Here is an 18,751-nt window from a genome sequence, read left to right as displayed (position 1 = left end):
TCATGTATTTATTTTTTTATTTGACTGCATCTTCTGCTTTCCATCTGGTTTTATAGTGATATCTTCAGGTTGGCTGATAAAGTGTTAATGAAAGAGAGGGCAGCTGTAAACATGTTTGGTATCGTTCTTCATACAGTGACTGGCAAATGTATTCACACAGCTTTTGTTTTTGTTAACTTTACAACCACAAAATTATATTTTATTGAAATTCTATGCGATAGACAGACACAAAGTACTGCATAATTAAATTAGATGAACAAATGATCTAAAAACTGGTGTGCAATTATAAAAATAGCCAGAAATAAAAACCCAGTGCAAATAATCGTCTCCAGAGGTTTTCTACTGAATACCATAGTCCAACTGTGGCTAATTTATTGTCAGTATGAATCCTGCTGTTATTTGATGGTATCTGTGGATTGTTACAAGGATATTAGGGGAACATTATAAGCAGTAAAGAGGAGTGTGCTAACTCTGGAGGAGCCTGGTTGTTTCATTTTGTTATAGACTGCATGTGTTGCACACTCACTTTAGCTAAACCCTGTCAGAGGACCTTAATCGTAGAGTCAAATCCATACCTAAATCCCACCGAGATTCTGTGGCAGGAATTGAAAATTAATGTTCTCATTTGTTCTCTGGTTCTATAGCGTTTTTATTCATTTCAAAAGGAGGGTTTTTTTAAAAGCTAAAATCAAATTTTGCACTACTTCATGTGTGTCTGTCGTAAAATTCCACCTAACCACAATTTTGTGGTTGTGAGTGTAAAAGCCAAGGGGCTGAGGACATTCGCGGTTCACCGTATCATTGTTCGTGGAATCGACCGCTCTCTCACACGACCTTTCACCCTCATGACGGCAGAGACAAACAAGGACACTTGAGGAGGAAAGGGACATGAGAGAAATGGCTGACAAACACCAGCGGTAGCTTTCATCCCATCAAAGTGCTCGTAGAGGTTAAAATTGTACACTATTCACAGACACGTAGCTTGGACTTAGCATGCTGAAAAGTCACAGGTAGGTCAGAAAATAACGTTTTCTAAAGATGCATCTACATCTTTGAATGTCGGCGATGAGTTTTCTGGTTACTGACGGAGGGACGTCACAGCGGCAGTTCGGGTGTGACTGGACGAGCTGGAAGCTAATGCTAATGCTGGAAGCTAATGCTGTTAGAGATGCCTGACACGTGATAATGTTGGGCCGTGTCTGACGCATTATGATGTTTGATTTATTGTGGTTTTGTGATAAATACAACGGCAGGGGATTATGTGGGATTGGACCCCGGTGAGGCAGTGTGAGTCACGATGACCTCTGACCCTGCTTGTCGGGCCTTCTCCGCGCGGCGCAGTCCGCCGTAGAGTCTCTCGTCCACCGACGCCACCAGCTTGTCTGCTAGGCTGCTCTGGGCCTGCAGGGAAACCTCTGACAGGATGGCCTGGCTGCTGTTGTTGTTCCTGTTGTCCACTCTGGGGTCCATGAGGCTAAATTGCGCCGACAGAGTGCTGCTCGCGCTTCCCGCCTCCTTGCTTGTGGACACTTGGCAGCCATCAGTCTCACCAGCCAACTCTGCGGAGACGCTTCTCGTTGGGTCTGCTCCGTCGGACGTTTGGCCGGCCGTGCTCCCTGCTGCAGCTGCTTCTCCTACCGGATCTTCTGCTCTCTCCGTTGTCGCCTCCTCAGAAGCCGCGACCTCGCTGGCTTCTTCATCGGCAGCGCTCGCTATTCTCGACAGGGTGCTGTGGTACCTGGTGTCCAGCGGGTAGCCTGCGCTGTCCCCCCTCCTCAGCGGGGTGAACCTCTGTCTCTCTAGAGACGGCGAGTACCTTCCCCCCGAGGCCGAACCCGGGTCGCTGTATTGCTTGTGTCTCTGCCATTGCTTCCGGAGGTGAACCCTGGACCTGTGCCTGGAGCGCAGCGGAGAGTCCTGCTGGTCGAAGCGCGGATCGTGACGAAGGAACTCGTTGAAGAGCGCGTCTGTCTTCTCGTCTATGCTGTAGTCACGGCGACGGAGACGGGATCGATGAGGACTCGGGGGCTGTGGGGTCGGGCTCACCAACGGAGAAATGAGTTGAGTTTGTGTTTCTGGAGGCTTCTGAGGATGGAGGGACTTCAGTAGCTGATATGGCTCTTGAAGGGTGTGAGAAAGACCGTCACCCTGAGATTTCTGCTTTAGTCTGTCCTCTGTGTCTGCGGTGAGGGTCATCTGGTCTTCCAGCTCCTCCTGAAACAACTTGGTCTCCACGCTCTCACACACTGAGCCTTTCCTCCCAGAGCTGGTAAAAAACAGTCTCCTCTCAGATGCTGTCTTCCCCCGAGGGGCCCCAGGAGTCCCAAACAGCCTCATATCTTCAGGGGCTCTGGATGGTGCTTCAATAGAGGCATAACCACTGTCCATTTGAAGCAACTTCCTGTTTCCTCCCTCTGCCTCTCCTCCAGCTCCATTCCCCATCTCCCCGACTCCCCCTGACGCCCCTCTGGTTCCGCCCTCCGCCTCCCCATCACCTTCAGGCTCGTCGTCCAGGTCTTGCGACAGGCAGGTGTCCAGGCCTGAGCGAGCTCCTGCGCCGCCAAAGGACGAGACGCTGTCTGCGTCACTGCGGACCGACTCACGATCGGTGCTGCTCTGATCTGAAGACGCATATTGCTCCAGAGAGGCTCTCAGGCTCCAGATGTCTCTGTAGAGAGATGGGGGTGCCTCTGAGCTCTCTTGGCGGATCATGAAAGACAGAGACGAGCCTGAGTCTGTCCTTCTTCTGGCCACGGCTCCCAACGCTGCATCGTCTCCCTCATCTGTCCCCGCATTGTTCTTTTTTCTCACACCAGCCGTGCCGACGTCTGTTTTTGCATCCTCGGTTTGTCTCAACAGCTCTTCAAACCGGTCCCGCCTGGTGGGTCCTTGCTCCGCACCAAACGGGTCGTCATCTTCCGCAGACTCCGACTCATTTCTTGTTGCTTTGGTTCTTATCGCTGCTCCAAACACCGTTTCTTGTTCTGCTCCGGTTCCGTTGACGGCGGGCTCAACCTGGCCCAGAGCGGGATCAGATGGAAAACAGAGTTCGGCTCTCCTGCTGCTGCTGGTGGTGGCGCTGCCACCTACCTCCACCATGGCCTCCAGCTTTAGCCTGCACAGGAGAGGAACATGCAGTCAGAACCTGACTTTGTTGAAATCATTATGTAAGGAGAGAATTACCTCCTGAGGAAGACACAGGATGTAGGAGCTGTTTCCGGATGAGGCAGAGTCTCAGCGGAGAGGGACTGGAGGCCGCTGGTCTGGATGGGAATATGTGGGAAAGATTCAAAGGCGTCATCTCGGAACGGAGAGGAGTCTTCATCGGTGTGGTCGGTGGTTTCACTTGCTGCTCTCTGTCTCTGGAAAGGTTTTCTCTTTGGGGAGCCTGGAAGGAAATCACACACATCTTCACATTTCCATCTAGTGCCAAGTGTGTCACGATTCAGAGAAACCCCTACTAGTTAATCGATTCTTATTCTTACTAAACATGGGGAACCAAAATGTAGCTCTATACTTTTACCTTTCTGTAAATTTTTTATACTTTCATCTTTCTCTTGCTTGTCTTTTGTTGTTTTGTTTGTATTTCCTCTAATTCATCTAAAGCTTTCAGTTGCCTTGTTGTTGAAAATGTGCCATATAAATAAAATTACCTTCCCCGCCTTACAATTACATTAAAGGTATTACTTACACTTGTCATAACTGAAATGAAATTGGAGCTGCAGCTGTTTCACAATTGATGGATTTAATGTTTGTATGTATTCGTTTAGATATTCTTCTCATTTCTGCCATATTTACTAACTTTCTGAAGACCAGTGAGCTTTATTGGGACCAAAACGCGGCCGTAATACAATGGACTCTGTTGTTTTAGGGTTAGAGGTAAAATGTTTGGGTTAGGCATAAATTCACTCACTGCAATGTACAAAAGTCAATGCAAAGTCCTAATATAGGTAGAAATAGAAACTTGTGTGTGATGCTGTAACTTCCTGTACAGATTAACCAATCAGGTCAGACAGATCTGATGAGCTGCAGCGACAAATAAATCATTTCATGGTGCAGTGTTACACAGGAACCATGAAATCACTTAATGCTGTTATAATTACATATGCTCATAATATTTAATGATTTTTTTTAATGAATGAATTTTACATATTTATCGGCTTGTATATTTGATTATTAACATAATGATAATAAATTCATTTATTTATTAATTTAACGACTTGTATTTATTTTCATTGAGTCAAGCATAAACAATTTAATCTTTTATTTTGTGGTACTACGTCGTAATACGTCTCATCTTTCCTTTCAAACCATTTGAAACCAGTTTAAAGTTTAGTTTTTATTTTTTTTAAAAATACATATTCATTTCCCGAAAACTTTTAGCGTTTCCACGAATCTGCGCAAACCTTTGGCGTCCAGACTGGCGGCCCGATGGCTGGTGTCGAACTTCCACCTCCTAAAGTAAGGCCCGGCCCCCTCCAGGCTGGCGTGTCGCCGCAATTTGGAGAGGAAGTGCAGGACAGACGTCGGACCCGGGGCCTGAGCCGGCTCTCCCCTCGGCCCCCACTCGCTCTCGGCCTCGCCCCTGTCTCCGATGGCCTCCATCTGACAGAAGAGATGAAGGCAGAGGAAGATGGAGGGGAGGTGGAGACGCATTAAGGAAGGACATGCATCTGAGATGGATGGCAACAGTGAGAGCCAGAGTCCTCAGGGGACAGCATTTGTCATGTTGTCACTCAGCTGCAGCGATGACTGATGCAGCAGCAGCAGCAGCTCTGAGCCTCTAGCAGGCGACTGAGTTTCACTGTGTGTTGGAAATCAGTGGATTTGTTTGCACTGTGGAAATAAACCGAGTTCAGTACAGACCAGGTCGGCTTTGAGTTTGAAAACAAAAGTTGCACATTAACAAATAAATAGCAGCTAATGATCTAGTACAGACAAAATAAATGAAGCAAGGTCAACTTTTGTAAAGTACAGCCGTGGCTTATGTCTCACTATGTAACAAAGAACGTTCCCTGTGTTCTCGCAGCTTAATTAGATCATATTTCATAAGAGAAAAGTGATCCAAAACCACAATTGATAGACACTGGATGTAATGCAACATCTTCAAAGAGATATGACACGATGTGCAGATTAACCCTCTCATTTTTTTTTTTTAACTGTTGTAGTTCAGGGGATATAATCACAAGAAGGTTTGTGAACCTGTCAACTATGGCAAATAAGGTGTGAGAATTGTTAGTGTTTTTGTTTATAATCTCCACAAATCATAAAGAACGTTTCCCTTGCATGTTTTAGTGAAGGCTTCACAGTCTCTCTCTGTAGATTTCACAGTAAACGTGATGTTGAGTTTGACCTTCATCCGCCGTACAGCAAACGTACGGCAAACTAAGTAACTTCACTGAGATGCTTCCTTCTGACATCGGCCCATTTCTCACTTTCAGCTGATAGACATTTGGGGGTTTCATACATATTTATCCAATATTAAGTCACGTCACAGCATCTAAAATCTTATAATAAAAAATTTGATGGAGAAAATCTTACAACAATCTTAAACTTTCTTGAGATTTAGAATGAAAGGGTTCTGTGTGTGTGTGCTTTAGGAGTTCTGCTGTCCACTTTTTCTCTTCCATCTTGCATTACAAATATTAATAGCGCGAAAGGTTAGCATTAAAGCGTTAAAGTTATTGATGAAAGTTTAAAGGTCATTTTGATTTAGTAAAAGTGGGGGGCTGGTTCACCGTTTGATCTTTAGACTTTTAAAGTCAAAGCTGGTGTGTGCAGCAAACGGCACAAACGTAGTCGAGTTGAATGACACCAATTTTGTCTGATTTGAATTAGGTGGAGGGGCTGGTTGACCTTTTGTGACCTCTGGAAACATTTCCTAATATCTTTAAAGTGACAGCGGCACAAACAAAAACAATTTTGCTGCACAAACATTTGACACCAATTCTGTTTGATTTGAAAAAGGTGAAGGAGCCATCTTCACTCGTGTAAACAAAGTTACAAACAAACAACAAAAGCAAACAAAAGATGAACAGCAGTGAAGTCTCCTTAGACGTTCAAGGGATTCATTTGAAGTACGAACTTCAAATGAAAACAAGTTAAAGACTCACCGTCTGAGAGCGCTGGGACTTGAGGACAAATGAGGACTGCAGGTCTCTCTGGTCCAGGACGGTGGAGTGGTGTGGATCTCCAGGCAGCCCCCCACTCAGGCTCTGTCCCAGCCAGTCAGGGACTCCTCTCTCAGCAGGCTGGATAAAGGAGACAGGAAACTGCATCAGAGGCCGAAATGTGGCGGCTCACCGACCTGATGTTGTTCAGCTACCTGGTAGATGCTGAGGGGCAGATTGGGAGCCGAAGTCTCACTGATGTTGATGGTGCTGCTCTCCGTGGAGTCGCACTCCATGATGGTGAGTATCTTCAGGTCACACGGAGCGGGAGGCAGGTGCAGGTGGGTCAGCCGGGCCTTTTTCAGGTGATGGAAGTCTCCTTCGGTGAGCGTGTACCTGAGGTCGAGGCATAAGCGTCTGATCTCCGTCCGCCAAAGAGGGGAAGAATACCCAAGTTTGCTCAAGTGGACGTTACCTGCGTCCTTTTTCCTGAGTGTTTTTCTCCTGATCATACAGCGCGGATTCGTTGAAGGACACTCTGCGGCCCGTGGAGGCGGTGGAAACGAATCGGTCCGACTCTCCATCGTGACAGCTCGACGCCGAGAGAGCGTCTGATTCATCAAGGCGAATTGTGATCTCTGAGCGACAAGAACGCGCCGACGAAGAGGAACAAAAGAGGTCTGTGACGACACCGAACCAGAAAGCATGTGTGAAACTGGAAAACAAAATGGTGCAGCTCTGACCTTGCGTGGGCTGAGAATCCTCAGCATAAGTCGTGTTTGTCTTCTCAGGGTCATCGCTCGCTCTGCGGGGAGGAAATTACTTTTACTCTCCGTGTTTTTGAAGCACAGAAGGAGAAGTGCTCTCTGTCACGTCATGTGGATCTCTCAAGTTGCAATCCACACCGACCTGGTTCTGGCAGGACCCACCTGGAGTAGCGCCGTCCACCCAAGCAGCAGCGGTGACAGAAGAGCAGCAGCAGGGACAGCAGGACCAGCGTCCCGCCGGCGAAGACGCTCAGCAGCACCAGCAGCAGCACGTAGTTCTCCGCTTGGCCGGTCGACACGGGCACATCCTGTTGCTGAGCGATTATTTAAGAAAGGGGGTGAAATGTGTTATAATTGTAGACTATAACGCATTTATAGTCCACATAAATACTATGGAGCTTCCAGCTGTTTTACATTTCATTTCATAAACATTGGCTGCAGCAGCAAATGACATATGCAGTGCGTATTGATATGCATCGTGGTTTCCTGTTCCAGTCTGAACAACAAAACATGGAGGACATTTTGGTGAGCTTTGGACATTGGACTGGACTTTGACTAGGACATTACATCTAATCTACTCCCTCGTACCTCTCACTGTATGTTTAGGGTTGCTGCCCTATTTTTCCTCCCTCCCTGCCCCCCCAAGACTGTGCTGTATTTATCTTCTCTTCTACTCTGACCAGCTTCCATGCCCCTGCTGAAGAAAAGCATCCCAAAGCATGATGGCACCACCACCGTGTATCGTAGTGGGAATGGTATGGGCAGCAGCTTCCAGTCCAACCAGTCGGTCTGGATGGACGTACATGTCTTGGTACGTTTGCTGTTGTGGATGTTGTTTTCTAACCCCAAGGTGCTTTAAACTTCTCCTCAACTTTCTCCCTGAACTTTGCTGCTGTTCTTCCTTGTCCTTCATGATGTTGCTGCTTCCCTAATGCTCTCTAACAAACCGTCTTCATAGGAAAATCAGGCGACTTCTGGTTGCTGGGGGATTTTATTTGGGGCATCAAAGTAAAATGGGTTGGATACCATAAAATTAAAATGCATACCACCCTTTTTGAGATTTGAAACTTTGCAGGTACAGCATGCAGAACATTGTGTAGGTCTAAAGCAATAAAATACACAGATGTTTGTCTTTTTAGCGTGACAAAATGCCAAAATGGTTATGGACATTCTTTTTGAATTCTCTCACAAGCATACTTCATATTCTGAAAAAAAAGAAAGAAAACATTATCAGCAAATCAGTGCTATAAAGTCACAAGGACATAATTAAATCCTGTTTAAATGCGAGCAGCGCAGAACGCTGGAGTCGCTGGCCTCCCACGAGAGGGTGAGTGAGATACATTTGTTTCCATCAGGGCAGAAATTTTACCAAATTACACAGCGTAATCCTGTTACCAGCTGTGCATGGGTTGGGACAGATCCCTGGTTTTCCTTTGTCCTTTTCTGGACACTTTCCTTTTTCTGTGCATTCAAACGAAATGCTCCGCAAAGGACTCTAAACCAACAACATCCAGACTGAAGGATGAAGGTAAAAACACCCAGAAACAGAGCAACACATCGAAGCTCATGAATCTAAATTTGAATATCTGATCTTTTATCTATAAATATCCCTGTAAACATGGTTGTAATCGCTTAAACTTTGACGCGGTGATATTGCCTGGGATGCGGCGCATGAATTTAATTTCCTCTCCAAAGATCCAGACTCATTCATTGACCAGCAAAGCCCGGCAGAGGCGTGCATTTCTCCACTGCTGTGTTTTGTTAAGGGAACATGGTGGCAGAATTCACTCTGGCTGGACTGTAATTGATTGTCTTTCTTTTTTTTTCTTCTTTTTTTTCTAAAGAGCCAGTGAGGACTCTCTTTGTGGTGTTACACTGTCAGCTGTAAGCACCATAATATTTAATGAGTGGAATCAGCATTGGAAGACTCTTAAGTCCTTGCCTCCTCGCTGCAAACACACACCCACATACACACCGCCTGCTCGCTCACACACACACACACACACACACACACACACACACCCACACACACAGACAACCAACTGCTCTCTTTTGATTAATACACCGAGTCTTGACTGAGCGGGGCTGGGGATGCTAATCGAAACGTCAGCAAGACCCTTAATTCAATTTCCCAACTCTTCTCAATGAGAGGGAAATGAGGCCTTTGCAGGCTAAAAATGGAAGTCGGAGGAGGAAGAGGAGGAGGAGGAGGAGGAGGAGGATGCCGACGCACATGAGCAATCCCCACTGACGACTTTCCTGGCTCTTCTCCGAATGTCGGTTTCAGTGGAAAGAGGAGAATAATTGGACTCTTTCTGCCCGCACGAAAAGAATATTAATCAATTGAAATGTTTGATCTTGGCTAATGGATGAAGATGTATAAAGAGAATTATCCAGAGAGGCTCAAGAGGGGAGAGAAGAACCCAGGAGTTCCTCGTGGAGTGCAAAACGACTTCAGGATAATAATAGTGTGAACCGCAGCTGCATTTCAAACATCTTTCAAAAGAGAGAAAACGTCTGTGTCTCCACTGACAGCTGAAACCAAGAATGTCCAAACTACTTGTGAAAAGACACACAATGCACAATGTGAAATGTACCAATCAGTAATTCATGAAAACATGATGCTTTACAGCCAAACACTTCAGTTGGACTTTCATCAAACCAGAGAACAAGTCTCCAAAAATGAAGCTACTTCTTAATTACGGTGTTCATCCATACATTGCTCTCTAGCTTTTATGTTTCATTTAAAATGATGTTCCTCTTCCTCACTGCGTGGCTCTTCAGGCCTCGACTGTTCATTATTCTGGCTCAACACATGAGAAATGTCTTTGCTAATCCAAACCAAACTTGAACGAAGACAGTTCAAGTTTAGTTTGGTTTAATTCAGGCAGTGAGAAAAAAATGTGTCTCCTGATACAGAGTATATATCTCCTTTCCAATGCACATCATCACGACTCCGACATAAAGCAGAACCGGCGATGGATCCATCTGAATTCAGATAAGATATGGGTGGGAAATAGAAACTCTGCCTTCAGTCCTGAGCGTTGAGGTTCTTCTGTAGAACCACCAATCAGACACCCAGAGGATCCGTCTGGGTGTCAAGGTGAGAAAAAAAAAACTTTCTTTTTTTTTTACTTCAGAAAGCAGACCTGGCTGGCAATAAGTGTGGTCACACCCATATACACATTTTTTTTGTTCAATATGCCTCTAAAGAAAATTGCCTCAAGTCAGAACATGTTAACTTAAACCAAGTTAAAGATGAAACAGTGTTTTACATTCAGCAGCCCACAACCAGGAGGGAAGAGAAGAAGCTGGATGTGGTTTGATATGTGGATTAAAGATTTGAACCAATTTCGCTTCTTTACACAGAAAACTAAAGTGAAACATAAGGTGTCCTTGCACTTCTTGTCAACTCTCGTGAAGATTGGTTAAAAAAAAAAAAAAGTCATTAAATAATGTTTTACTGCAGTCACATGGAGAAAAAGCTAATTGGAACAGATTCATTCAATGTTGTATTCAACTAAATCTCTGGTAGCACGGCATATTTGTGTTTGAAACAACCATGATTACATTTGTGTGTATGTGTGTGGGGGTGTGTGTGTGTATCGGAGCAGCCGTGACTTAATGAAACCTGCTGTTTCTACAAACTCAGCCAAACGGGAAGCAAAGCTCCATCAATCAGTCGGAGCAGCGAAGCCATCTTTCTGTGCAGAGCAACGTGGAAGTCGATTCTCCGTTTCCACGGAGAATTCAAGCTGACCGGCGATCAGAGCAACCAGCTCAGACTCCTCCTCTCTCCTTCTCTCATCCATCCAGAACCATATCCAGTTTCTGGTTTCCCATCAGCTCCCCATCTGCCCGTCACCCCCGCAGCACCCGCAGATTGAAGCCGACACCTGGAACACTGTTTTTCCCCAACATGCCTTTCTCCGCGGTTCCCACCCTGATTGAAACCCAGCAGGGATTCAGAAAACACCGTGAGAGTTTCTCCAAGCGTAACATCAAGATCCCGCGCCATCTGAAGGTGTGGACAGCATGTGTTGCTGGATACGCAGCGTACTCACAGTGGAGTTCTCTGTCAGACTTGTCCGAACAGGCAGATCATTGCTCATGGTCCAGGTCAGAGTGAGTGAGCCCTGTGGAGGAAGACAGAGCCGCAGATCAACTTTAAAACATCCAGTTCGGATTATATAAATGTTACACCGTCCTTTACAGAATACAGACTGTGCAACTGAACTTCTAAATACTCTGAGATAAAGTTTGGTTAAGCTGTGGAGACCTTTTGACAGGTTTGGATGAATGTCACTTAAACTGAAAACATCGGAAGCTTTTTTTGTGTCTACCAAGGAGTTTATGGAGTAATATGGGATTCACTTTTGACTGTTATCGGCAGAAATTGTTCTGATAATTTAGAAAGGCTGGCTTTGTGTCACAAACTTGGCTGCAGTCCAAAATATTTTTAACAAATTTTCCTCAAACCACCACCCAGCTAAGGCTGTGTGTGTGTACAGCAAGGATTGAATTCCAGAGGTCAGAGGTGAGAGTTCAACCTGCTTTTGCTAATGTACAAATGGTTGTCCAAAGTTATAATACGACACTATGTTGATCTACATGGATCCAAAACTCAAGCTTGGCGCTCGACTGTTACACCTTCACAGGCTTCAGTGTGTTAAAAACGTGTTGACGGTAGCGGCGTCTCTTGTCCTTTTTAATCTGAAACGCTCTGATGTAGTTTCTGCCACTTTTAGGAGACCTCTCCTGAAAAGGCCACTGTGATGTGAATGCAAATACAATTTACAAAACAGCTGCTTCTTCCTCTTTGGACATTTGTTTGGAGTGTCAGACTCGCTGGTTGTTTGTTTAATCGTTGTTTTTTTGGGGGGGTTTTTTTTACATGAAATTGACACACAGAGACATTCTTTTACTCTCTCAATGATCTCCTCTTAAAACATGCATCCATGTTTTGTTTTGTTTTTTGACTGCTTTCAAGCCTTTGGGCATACTTTCTGCCAGATGTCCTAGAGAACTGCACAATAACGCTAGAACTGCTCCCAAAGCCAATGACTCTACCTCTGTAAAAAAAAAAAAAAAAAAAAAAAAGACAGCTCCAAGGTCTGCTTTGTACCAGGAAATCATTGAATTTATAAATGTTCAAATTCAGCCAAGAACAGTGGTCATGTGAGCAGGTCAGGAAGTGAATGGTCATGGTGAAACTTGACAAGAGACATAAAAAGAATAAATAGTTATGGGAATTTATTAGTGCCTATGTGTATTATTCTGATTTTGTGGTGATTTGAAAAAATTCACAATAAATTTGGTACCAATTTTTTTTCCTCAAATTCACTGCAGTTGAATGATGCAAAAAAATTTAAAAAACATGGCTCCAATGAATCATTTGAAGCCCAAATTTAATCTGACAGTCATCCGCATTATGAGTGTAGGTAACCTTGGTGCTGTGCTTCCCACAAGCCTTGCAGAGAGCATGAGCTGGCTTTGCAAAGTGTTGCCTCCTGAGGGAGAGAATCGCTTCTTTTGGTGTTGATTCAAACTGTTGCTTGCACCAGGAAAGTGGATATAACACATCAAAGAAAAATGAAAGATTCAAACTCAGCAATTCTGTCCTTTTTAGTGCTTTTTAGCTGGAGTTTCTACTGAAAGATCTTTTCTGCAGCAGTTACAATATTCAGCCTTGTATCCTTGAAGTAGCGATGTGTGTGTGTGTGTGTGTGTGTGTGTGTGTGTGTGTGTGTGTGTGTGTGTGTGTGTGTATGTGTGTGTGTGTGTGTGTGTGTTAAGGCTGAAGGTTAAATGAAAACTAAAAAAAACTAAATCAAAACAACAGCAAAAAAGCGTAAAAAGATAAATTAAAGATAAAAGACGCTGCATAGAAGTGAAGTTTTTGATTTAGTTTTTTCTTTATTTGGATCTGAGTGTTGAATCAATGCCTTCTCAGACTGCAACTGATTCTTTGTCAAAGTTGCACAAATGATTTTCCAGTTGTTTCCCATCCCAGACTGTACTTTATCCTGCAGAGACAACTGCTGCCCAATTTATCTCTGAAGATTTTTGCATTTAATGTCAGCTCAGATTTTATTATAACGTTCCGCACAGCTCACATTTTTGTCCCAAACTTCTGTGTTTGTGTTGGAATTTCTGAAATCACCCAACACAGAGTACAGCACGTCTGTGAAATGTTGCACAAACACAGTTTAAAACTTGTGGTGTGCCTGTTGTATTCAACTTTTTAGTTATCCTAACTCCTCTAAGTATAACCCGCTACAACGAACTACCTCCAGAAATCACTTAATGAGCAAAAAGGGCTTGTTGGTTTGTCATTTAGTCTCAGGATAAATGAAGCTGTTCTGTGAAGGCCACAGTGGAACAAACAGACCAAAACCAGACCAAAATCTAATGAAGAATATGTGGTAAGAATTGAAAATTGATGCTTAGGGATTCTTGATATGCAAACTTCCACAGTTTGAGCCTTTTTGCAAGGACTCATGGGTAAAAAAAAAAGTCTGGATATGCAAAGCCTAGATCTGTAAGTTATAGACTTTATAGAGTTATATATAAATTGCAACAAAAGATGGTTGTGTTAAGTATTGACTCAAGATATGGGTGTCACATTTTCAAACTTTTGTTTGTAACATATTTTTTAAACCATGTTTAATTTGTCTAACATTTCACAATTACATGCTTTGTGGAAGTCTGTCCTGTAAGTGTACTATAAATACAAAGAAGATGGAGCAAACTGCAGGAAAACGAGCATTTATTTTCTAAGAGGTCTGGTGGTGAGTGCAGAGGACGTTCAGAGACACAGAGCGGATCGCTCTCAACCGTTCAAATCACATAAATCTTTCTAAAATCCATTATAGGCTGAGTGTGAAGTCAATGCGAGGAATCTTGAACTAGAGTGATGTCTCCATTTTTGTGTGATTGGCCTAATGATCGTCTCTAAGGTTAAAAGGACTTTTCCGCAGTAAAGAGTCCGTGCACCTGGTGTAACGTCAGTCCAGGACTGCATTCCTCACACACACACGCTGACAACCCAGCTGCACGTTCCCTCACCGTGAGGGAGACTCATATTTTATGTAATATCTCAGCTCGAGGTAACTACGACGAGGCCGCAGCTCTGAACAGCACGCCATCGCTTCACGCGCTGCGCGTGGCCGCGAATCCTTAGCTCCGATAAATAATCTCCCCCGGTGATTTACTCATAATCACAGCCCGTTTGTTATTCTTGTCCTGACATTTGTGAGCGTCTTTTCAGAGTTTTCTCTCATTCACACCTAACAGAAATAGAGCATTCAGATGTTTTTGTTGTTTTTTTCACATGAAATGGTTGAAATCTGAATGGATTTTCAGAAGAAGTGAATTAAATTTGTGATCACACTAGAAGGTCAGATGGAGTGGAGAAGTAAAGGGAATTTAACATAAATGTAATGATCTAACCATAATGTAATGACCTCATAATTTAATTTAATCAATTAAATTATGAGATATCAAAGTACATATTAAGCTACAGGTTTTTATGAATTTTATTTAAGGGTGTAAGAGTAATCGGAGCAGAATACAAATGCATGCCACACTTCTCAGATTTTCATTTATATATTAAAAAAAAACAGTTACACAATATTTTGTTTCAGTCTGTCAAATATAATTCAAAAAACTACATCCTGAGACAAAATGTGAAACATTTTGAAACGTGAATTCTGAATTTAGCATTTCACACACAGTTATATGCGTTAAAACAACATATATGGGTTTTGGGGGGGTTTTTATAGTCAGCGTTGCAATGTGGCAAGAAGAAAGCCCCTGTAAAAAGAAAGTAATAAAAAATCCCTTTATGGACACAGCAGACATGTGCTTTGCTCAAGTAAAACCAAGTTTTTAAAACACTATCTGAGGTATGAACTACAAGAAAAAACACACTGAACCATGGTAACCTTACTCTTTGACCCAGACGTGTTGAAGCAGAAACACATCTTAAAGTTGCAGGACACCAGTCCTGTGGGACTGGAGTTGAAGACCCCTGGAGGTCCTAGTGAAAGTTCAGATCTAAATCTTATCTAGAAGACTTGAAAAAATTACATTCACAGACGCTACAGGCCGGACGAGCCTGAGCTATTGCGCTGAAACGTACTTAAAAAGCCTTTCAATGCAGCATAAGGTGGCTCTTGAAATGCATGCCGCACTTTTCAGATTTTCATTCGTCAGATCATTTCCAGTTTGTAGTTTTGCACGACTTTGTGTTGGTTTGACACAGGAAATTCCAAGCAAACACGGTGAAGCAGCAAATAGCAAGATAATTTAACAAAACAATATTTATTCCCTAACGTGGATATGAACTCCCCCCTGTAACATGACAAGTTATAGGACAAATCTAATTAAAGCAAATTCACTTAAAATGTATGGCCATAAATGATTTGACCCAAAAACGTCAAACTGTTAATCATCGGACAAATGTGTTATGCACTAGTAAGCTTAAGTCAAATTCATCTATAACTTGTTAGCCTTTTCTTAAGATATGAAAGGCATTTTAAATAAAATATCTAATTATTGATTATTACTGTAGCAACACTCTCAAAAAATACAACAATGCTTGTATTTCTAGACTTTACAGTTTCGCATATCCTATCTGTCAGCACTTGTTTTGAAGTAAGCTAAAAAAAAAAAAAACAATTAAAAAAAAACAACTAAATCAACACTGACTATGTTTTTGGAAAATGATAATCTGGGATTTGAGAACATGTTAGCTTGTCACTTCATCTCCGGTTTATCATCCGGGCAGATGGGCGTTTGGAGCTCAGACACACACACACACACACACACACCCACACACACACACACACACACACACACACACACACACACACACACACACACACACACACACACACACACTTTCTACCTCCCAACGCTTCAATCACACTGATGGTGTTTGTGTCTTTATAAATACCATCAGCGGGAGAAAAGCAGGAGGAGGGGGTAGGGTGTGAGTGTGTGTGTGGGAGGAGGGGGGAAGACTTTACTGCATAAAAACCCTCAGGTGAGAGTGGGTGCTGAGGGGCTCCAGATGTGTTGTGTCTTACGGTCTATAACGGGAGGTGTCACAGGAGCTTCCCTCCGCCGTCTGTGTGCGGCTGCTGGACTACAGGGACGCGCTGCAGCCGGCGCTCAGCATCAGCACCATCAGCAGCAGAAGCATCTTCCCTTCTCCGCCGAACCCCCCCTCCCCCGATCAGCAGGGCTGTCCCATGTCAGTGCACCGCCTGCTCTCAGCCCTGTGGGGAGGTGGGATAAATCACGACGTGGACCCCCGCTCATGCGGGGAAACTCCGCCGTCTGACACCGCTCACATAAACGCGGGGTCAGCTGTGTCGCCTGAGTCTTACATAATTTAAAACAGAACCACGTTTAGACCGCGAAGAAACGCCAGAGCCAGAGCCCGGTCCGGGTAAAGTAAGAGGGAGGGGTACAAAAAAAAAACAAACCAAAAAAAAACAAAAACAAAAAAAAACACACAGGGACTCACCTCGTTGTAGACTCGGAGAGAAGCGGTCCACAGCCAGTCTGCCGCGTCTGCATACTTTATTCTGGGCTTCAAATAACGACTGTAGTTATGAATGAAACCACACGCGATTAGACACACCCACCGCCCGCTCCCGAAGCGCCACGTGACCAGCACCGATGATGATGATGATGGTGATGATGGTGATGGTGGCGGTCAGGATGTGAGATGGCAGAGGGAAGCCGTCCTCATTGAGCTGCCCCGTGAATGGCGTCTCTCATCTCATTTTCACCATTAATGAAGCTAAAACTGACACATTCAATCTGTAGGATTTTTATTTATTTATTTTATTTATTTATTTTTATTTATTTTTTTTTTTACTTTGCTGTGCTTCACTCATCCTCCGTATTGGGAGATAAGATGCTCGGACAGACGGACGGGTGCGGTAAAGCTTTGTGTCATTTCACACTTGGCCACTTGGTGGCAGCATTGTGCTTTGCCTCCTCCGTCGAAAGGAGTCTAAAAGCGTTCAGTTTGTTTTCTGAATTAGATCCGGTCCACCTCATGCTAGCTCAACACAATGTGTTTTAATTTGTGCTACTCACTCTAATGAAGGATGATTTACATTTTTACTTTGTGTTGCGATTTTACTTTCACGTTCACATGTACAATTTGGAAAAATATTCACACGCCACCTCTTTCACATTTTTGTCACGCAGCAGTCACAAACGTCTTTCCTGTCACAGAACAGCAACATATTGCAAAGAGTTGTGAAGTGGAAGTAAGGAATATCACTGATTTAAAATAATCTTTGACGGAAAAAAAAAATACAAACAAAATAAATAACTGATGTTTTTGCTTTCATCCACCTGAAATCTTGAGCAACTATTTGAGTTAATTCTTTGTAACGCCACATTTCCTTGAAGCTAAAAGTCTCTTCAAGGGTCTGCACATTTAAAAACTGAAATGTTTTGCACTGTATTCACTGGAGTGCATATGTGAACATCAGTGTCCAAGTCTTGCTAAAGATATCTTCTGTTTCTTGACTGAAATGCTAGCACCTGAATAAGCTGTCCTGAATAACACCTCAATGTGTTGGTGTCCTGTTAGGTTTTCTCTATCTGTATCATTTTGCATAACATATTCAGTCCTGTGTTGAACATAGCTCTCTGTGAGCCGTTCAAAGCTTGCAATATTACTTTGTAACATAGTTCTGTATTAAACGTTTCTACAATTTTATTCCTGACTCGTTTGCTGTTTCTTGGTCTTCGAGATGCTGTTTGTTCACTAATGTTCTCTAACAAACATTTGAAGCCATTTGCTGAACGTTTTTATTTACGTTACTTTTTTTAAAAAAATCATCCCTATTTACTAATGAAGGTTGTTGCAATTTGTGAAAAAAAGGTGAAAGAGATTGAAGGAATTCAAAGACGTCTGCAAGGTAGAATACTCAGCTGTGTTTTCAGACAGGATCTAATAGAAAAAAAAATAGAAGTGTTTCCATTTCAGCATCTGCAGTGTGCGCCCTCTGAGTCTGCTACATAAAACAGACAGAGCCTGAGTGGCGGCATGGCAGGAGGCCTAATCTGAGCCTTCATGATATCACGAGAAGGAAAGATATCACATCTGAAGAACTAATTTTCTCTTTCGGCACAAAAAGCGTAAACAAAACAAAACTTTGGAAATCTGCTTCATAGTCGCGGTCCGGTTTGTTTATTGGCAATCATTTTTCCGCTTGCCTGCAAGAAACTGATAAACGACTAACCGCTCCAAGCATCTGATTCAAGATGCTTTTCAGAAAGATTCGGCCACAATGGTGTATTTTCAATATATATATTTATATGCATGTAGCTTTCCTTTTGACTTTAAGGCTCACTGTGACAGATATCGGTGATCTTCTAGATCAGTTTTCTAACTAGGACAGCACATAAAATACTGCTGACTTAAAGAAATGTATATTTTCTATTTGTTAGTCTTTTTCAAATAGTCATATTTCAAGGAGTGATACTCTCAGAAAGAAACTTCTGATTTACTGATCTGAGTTTTGTGGGATCATGATGACTCTGACCAATCTTTGGAGACGGGGATAGGGAAGTGGCAGGAGAGCAAAGCAAACAGTGTTCATCTCTTCAATTAAAAGATTACCAATTTCACTTAAAGTCTTTGGAAACCATCCCTCCTGACGAAAAGAAATTTGCATCTGAACAAAGTGTTTTCAAACTGAGCTCAAAATGCCTCGTTTGTGTTAAATTTGTAATGTGACGTCTTTTGAAAATGCTCAGTTACGTCTTTGTTTCTGTTGATGATGAGGCTGTTTGAGTTGGTGCGTGTTATTTTCACAAAAAGGCAAATCAAACCTCCAT

General features: G+C 43.2%; 1 protein-coding gene across 1 annotated transcript; it reads right to left on the bottom strand.

Moving 5' to 3' along the window:
* Positions 1-1,064: 1,064 nt before the first annotated feature.
* cbarpa (CACN subunit beta associated regulatory protein a) lies at positions 1,065-18,751 on the bottom strand. The gene is made up of 10 exons (XM_088014823.1): positions 18,746-18,751; positions 16,534-16,644; positions 7,040-7,191; positions 6,854-6,915; positions 6,586-6,748; positions 6,326-6,506; positions 6,114-6,251; positions 4,407-4,605; positions 3,184-3,388; positions 1,065-3,115 (listed from the first exon to the last, which is right to left on the bottom strand). Exons 1-10 carry the CDS (start codon positions 18,749-18,751, stop codon positions 1,258-1,260), a joined length of 3,075 nt encoding a protein of 1,024 aa, XP_087870949.1. The 3' UTR covers positions 1,065-1,257.

This window comes from Poecilia mexicana, unplaced genomic scaffold, assembly GCF_051168715.1.
Source record: "Poecilia mexicana isolate PSO_F unplaced genomic scaffold, ASM5116871v1 scaffold_17, whole genome shotgun sequence".
In the NCBI taxonomy this organism is placed as follows: domain Eukaryota; kingdom Metazoa; phylum Chordata; class Actinopteri; order Cyprinodontiformes; family Poeciliidae; genus Poecilia; species Poecilia mexicana.
This window is presented reverse-complemented; position numbering and strand designations above follow the sequence as displayed.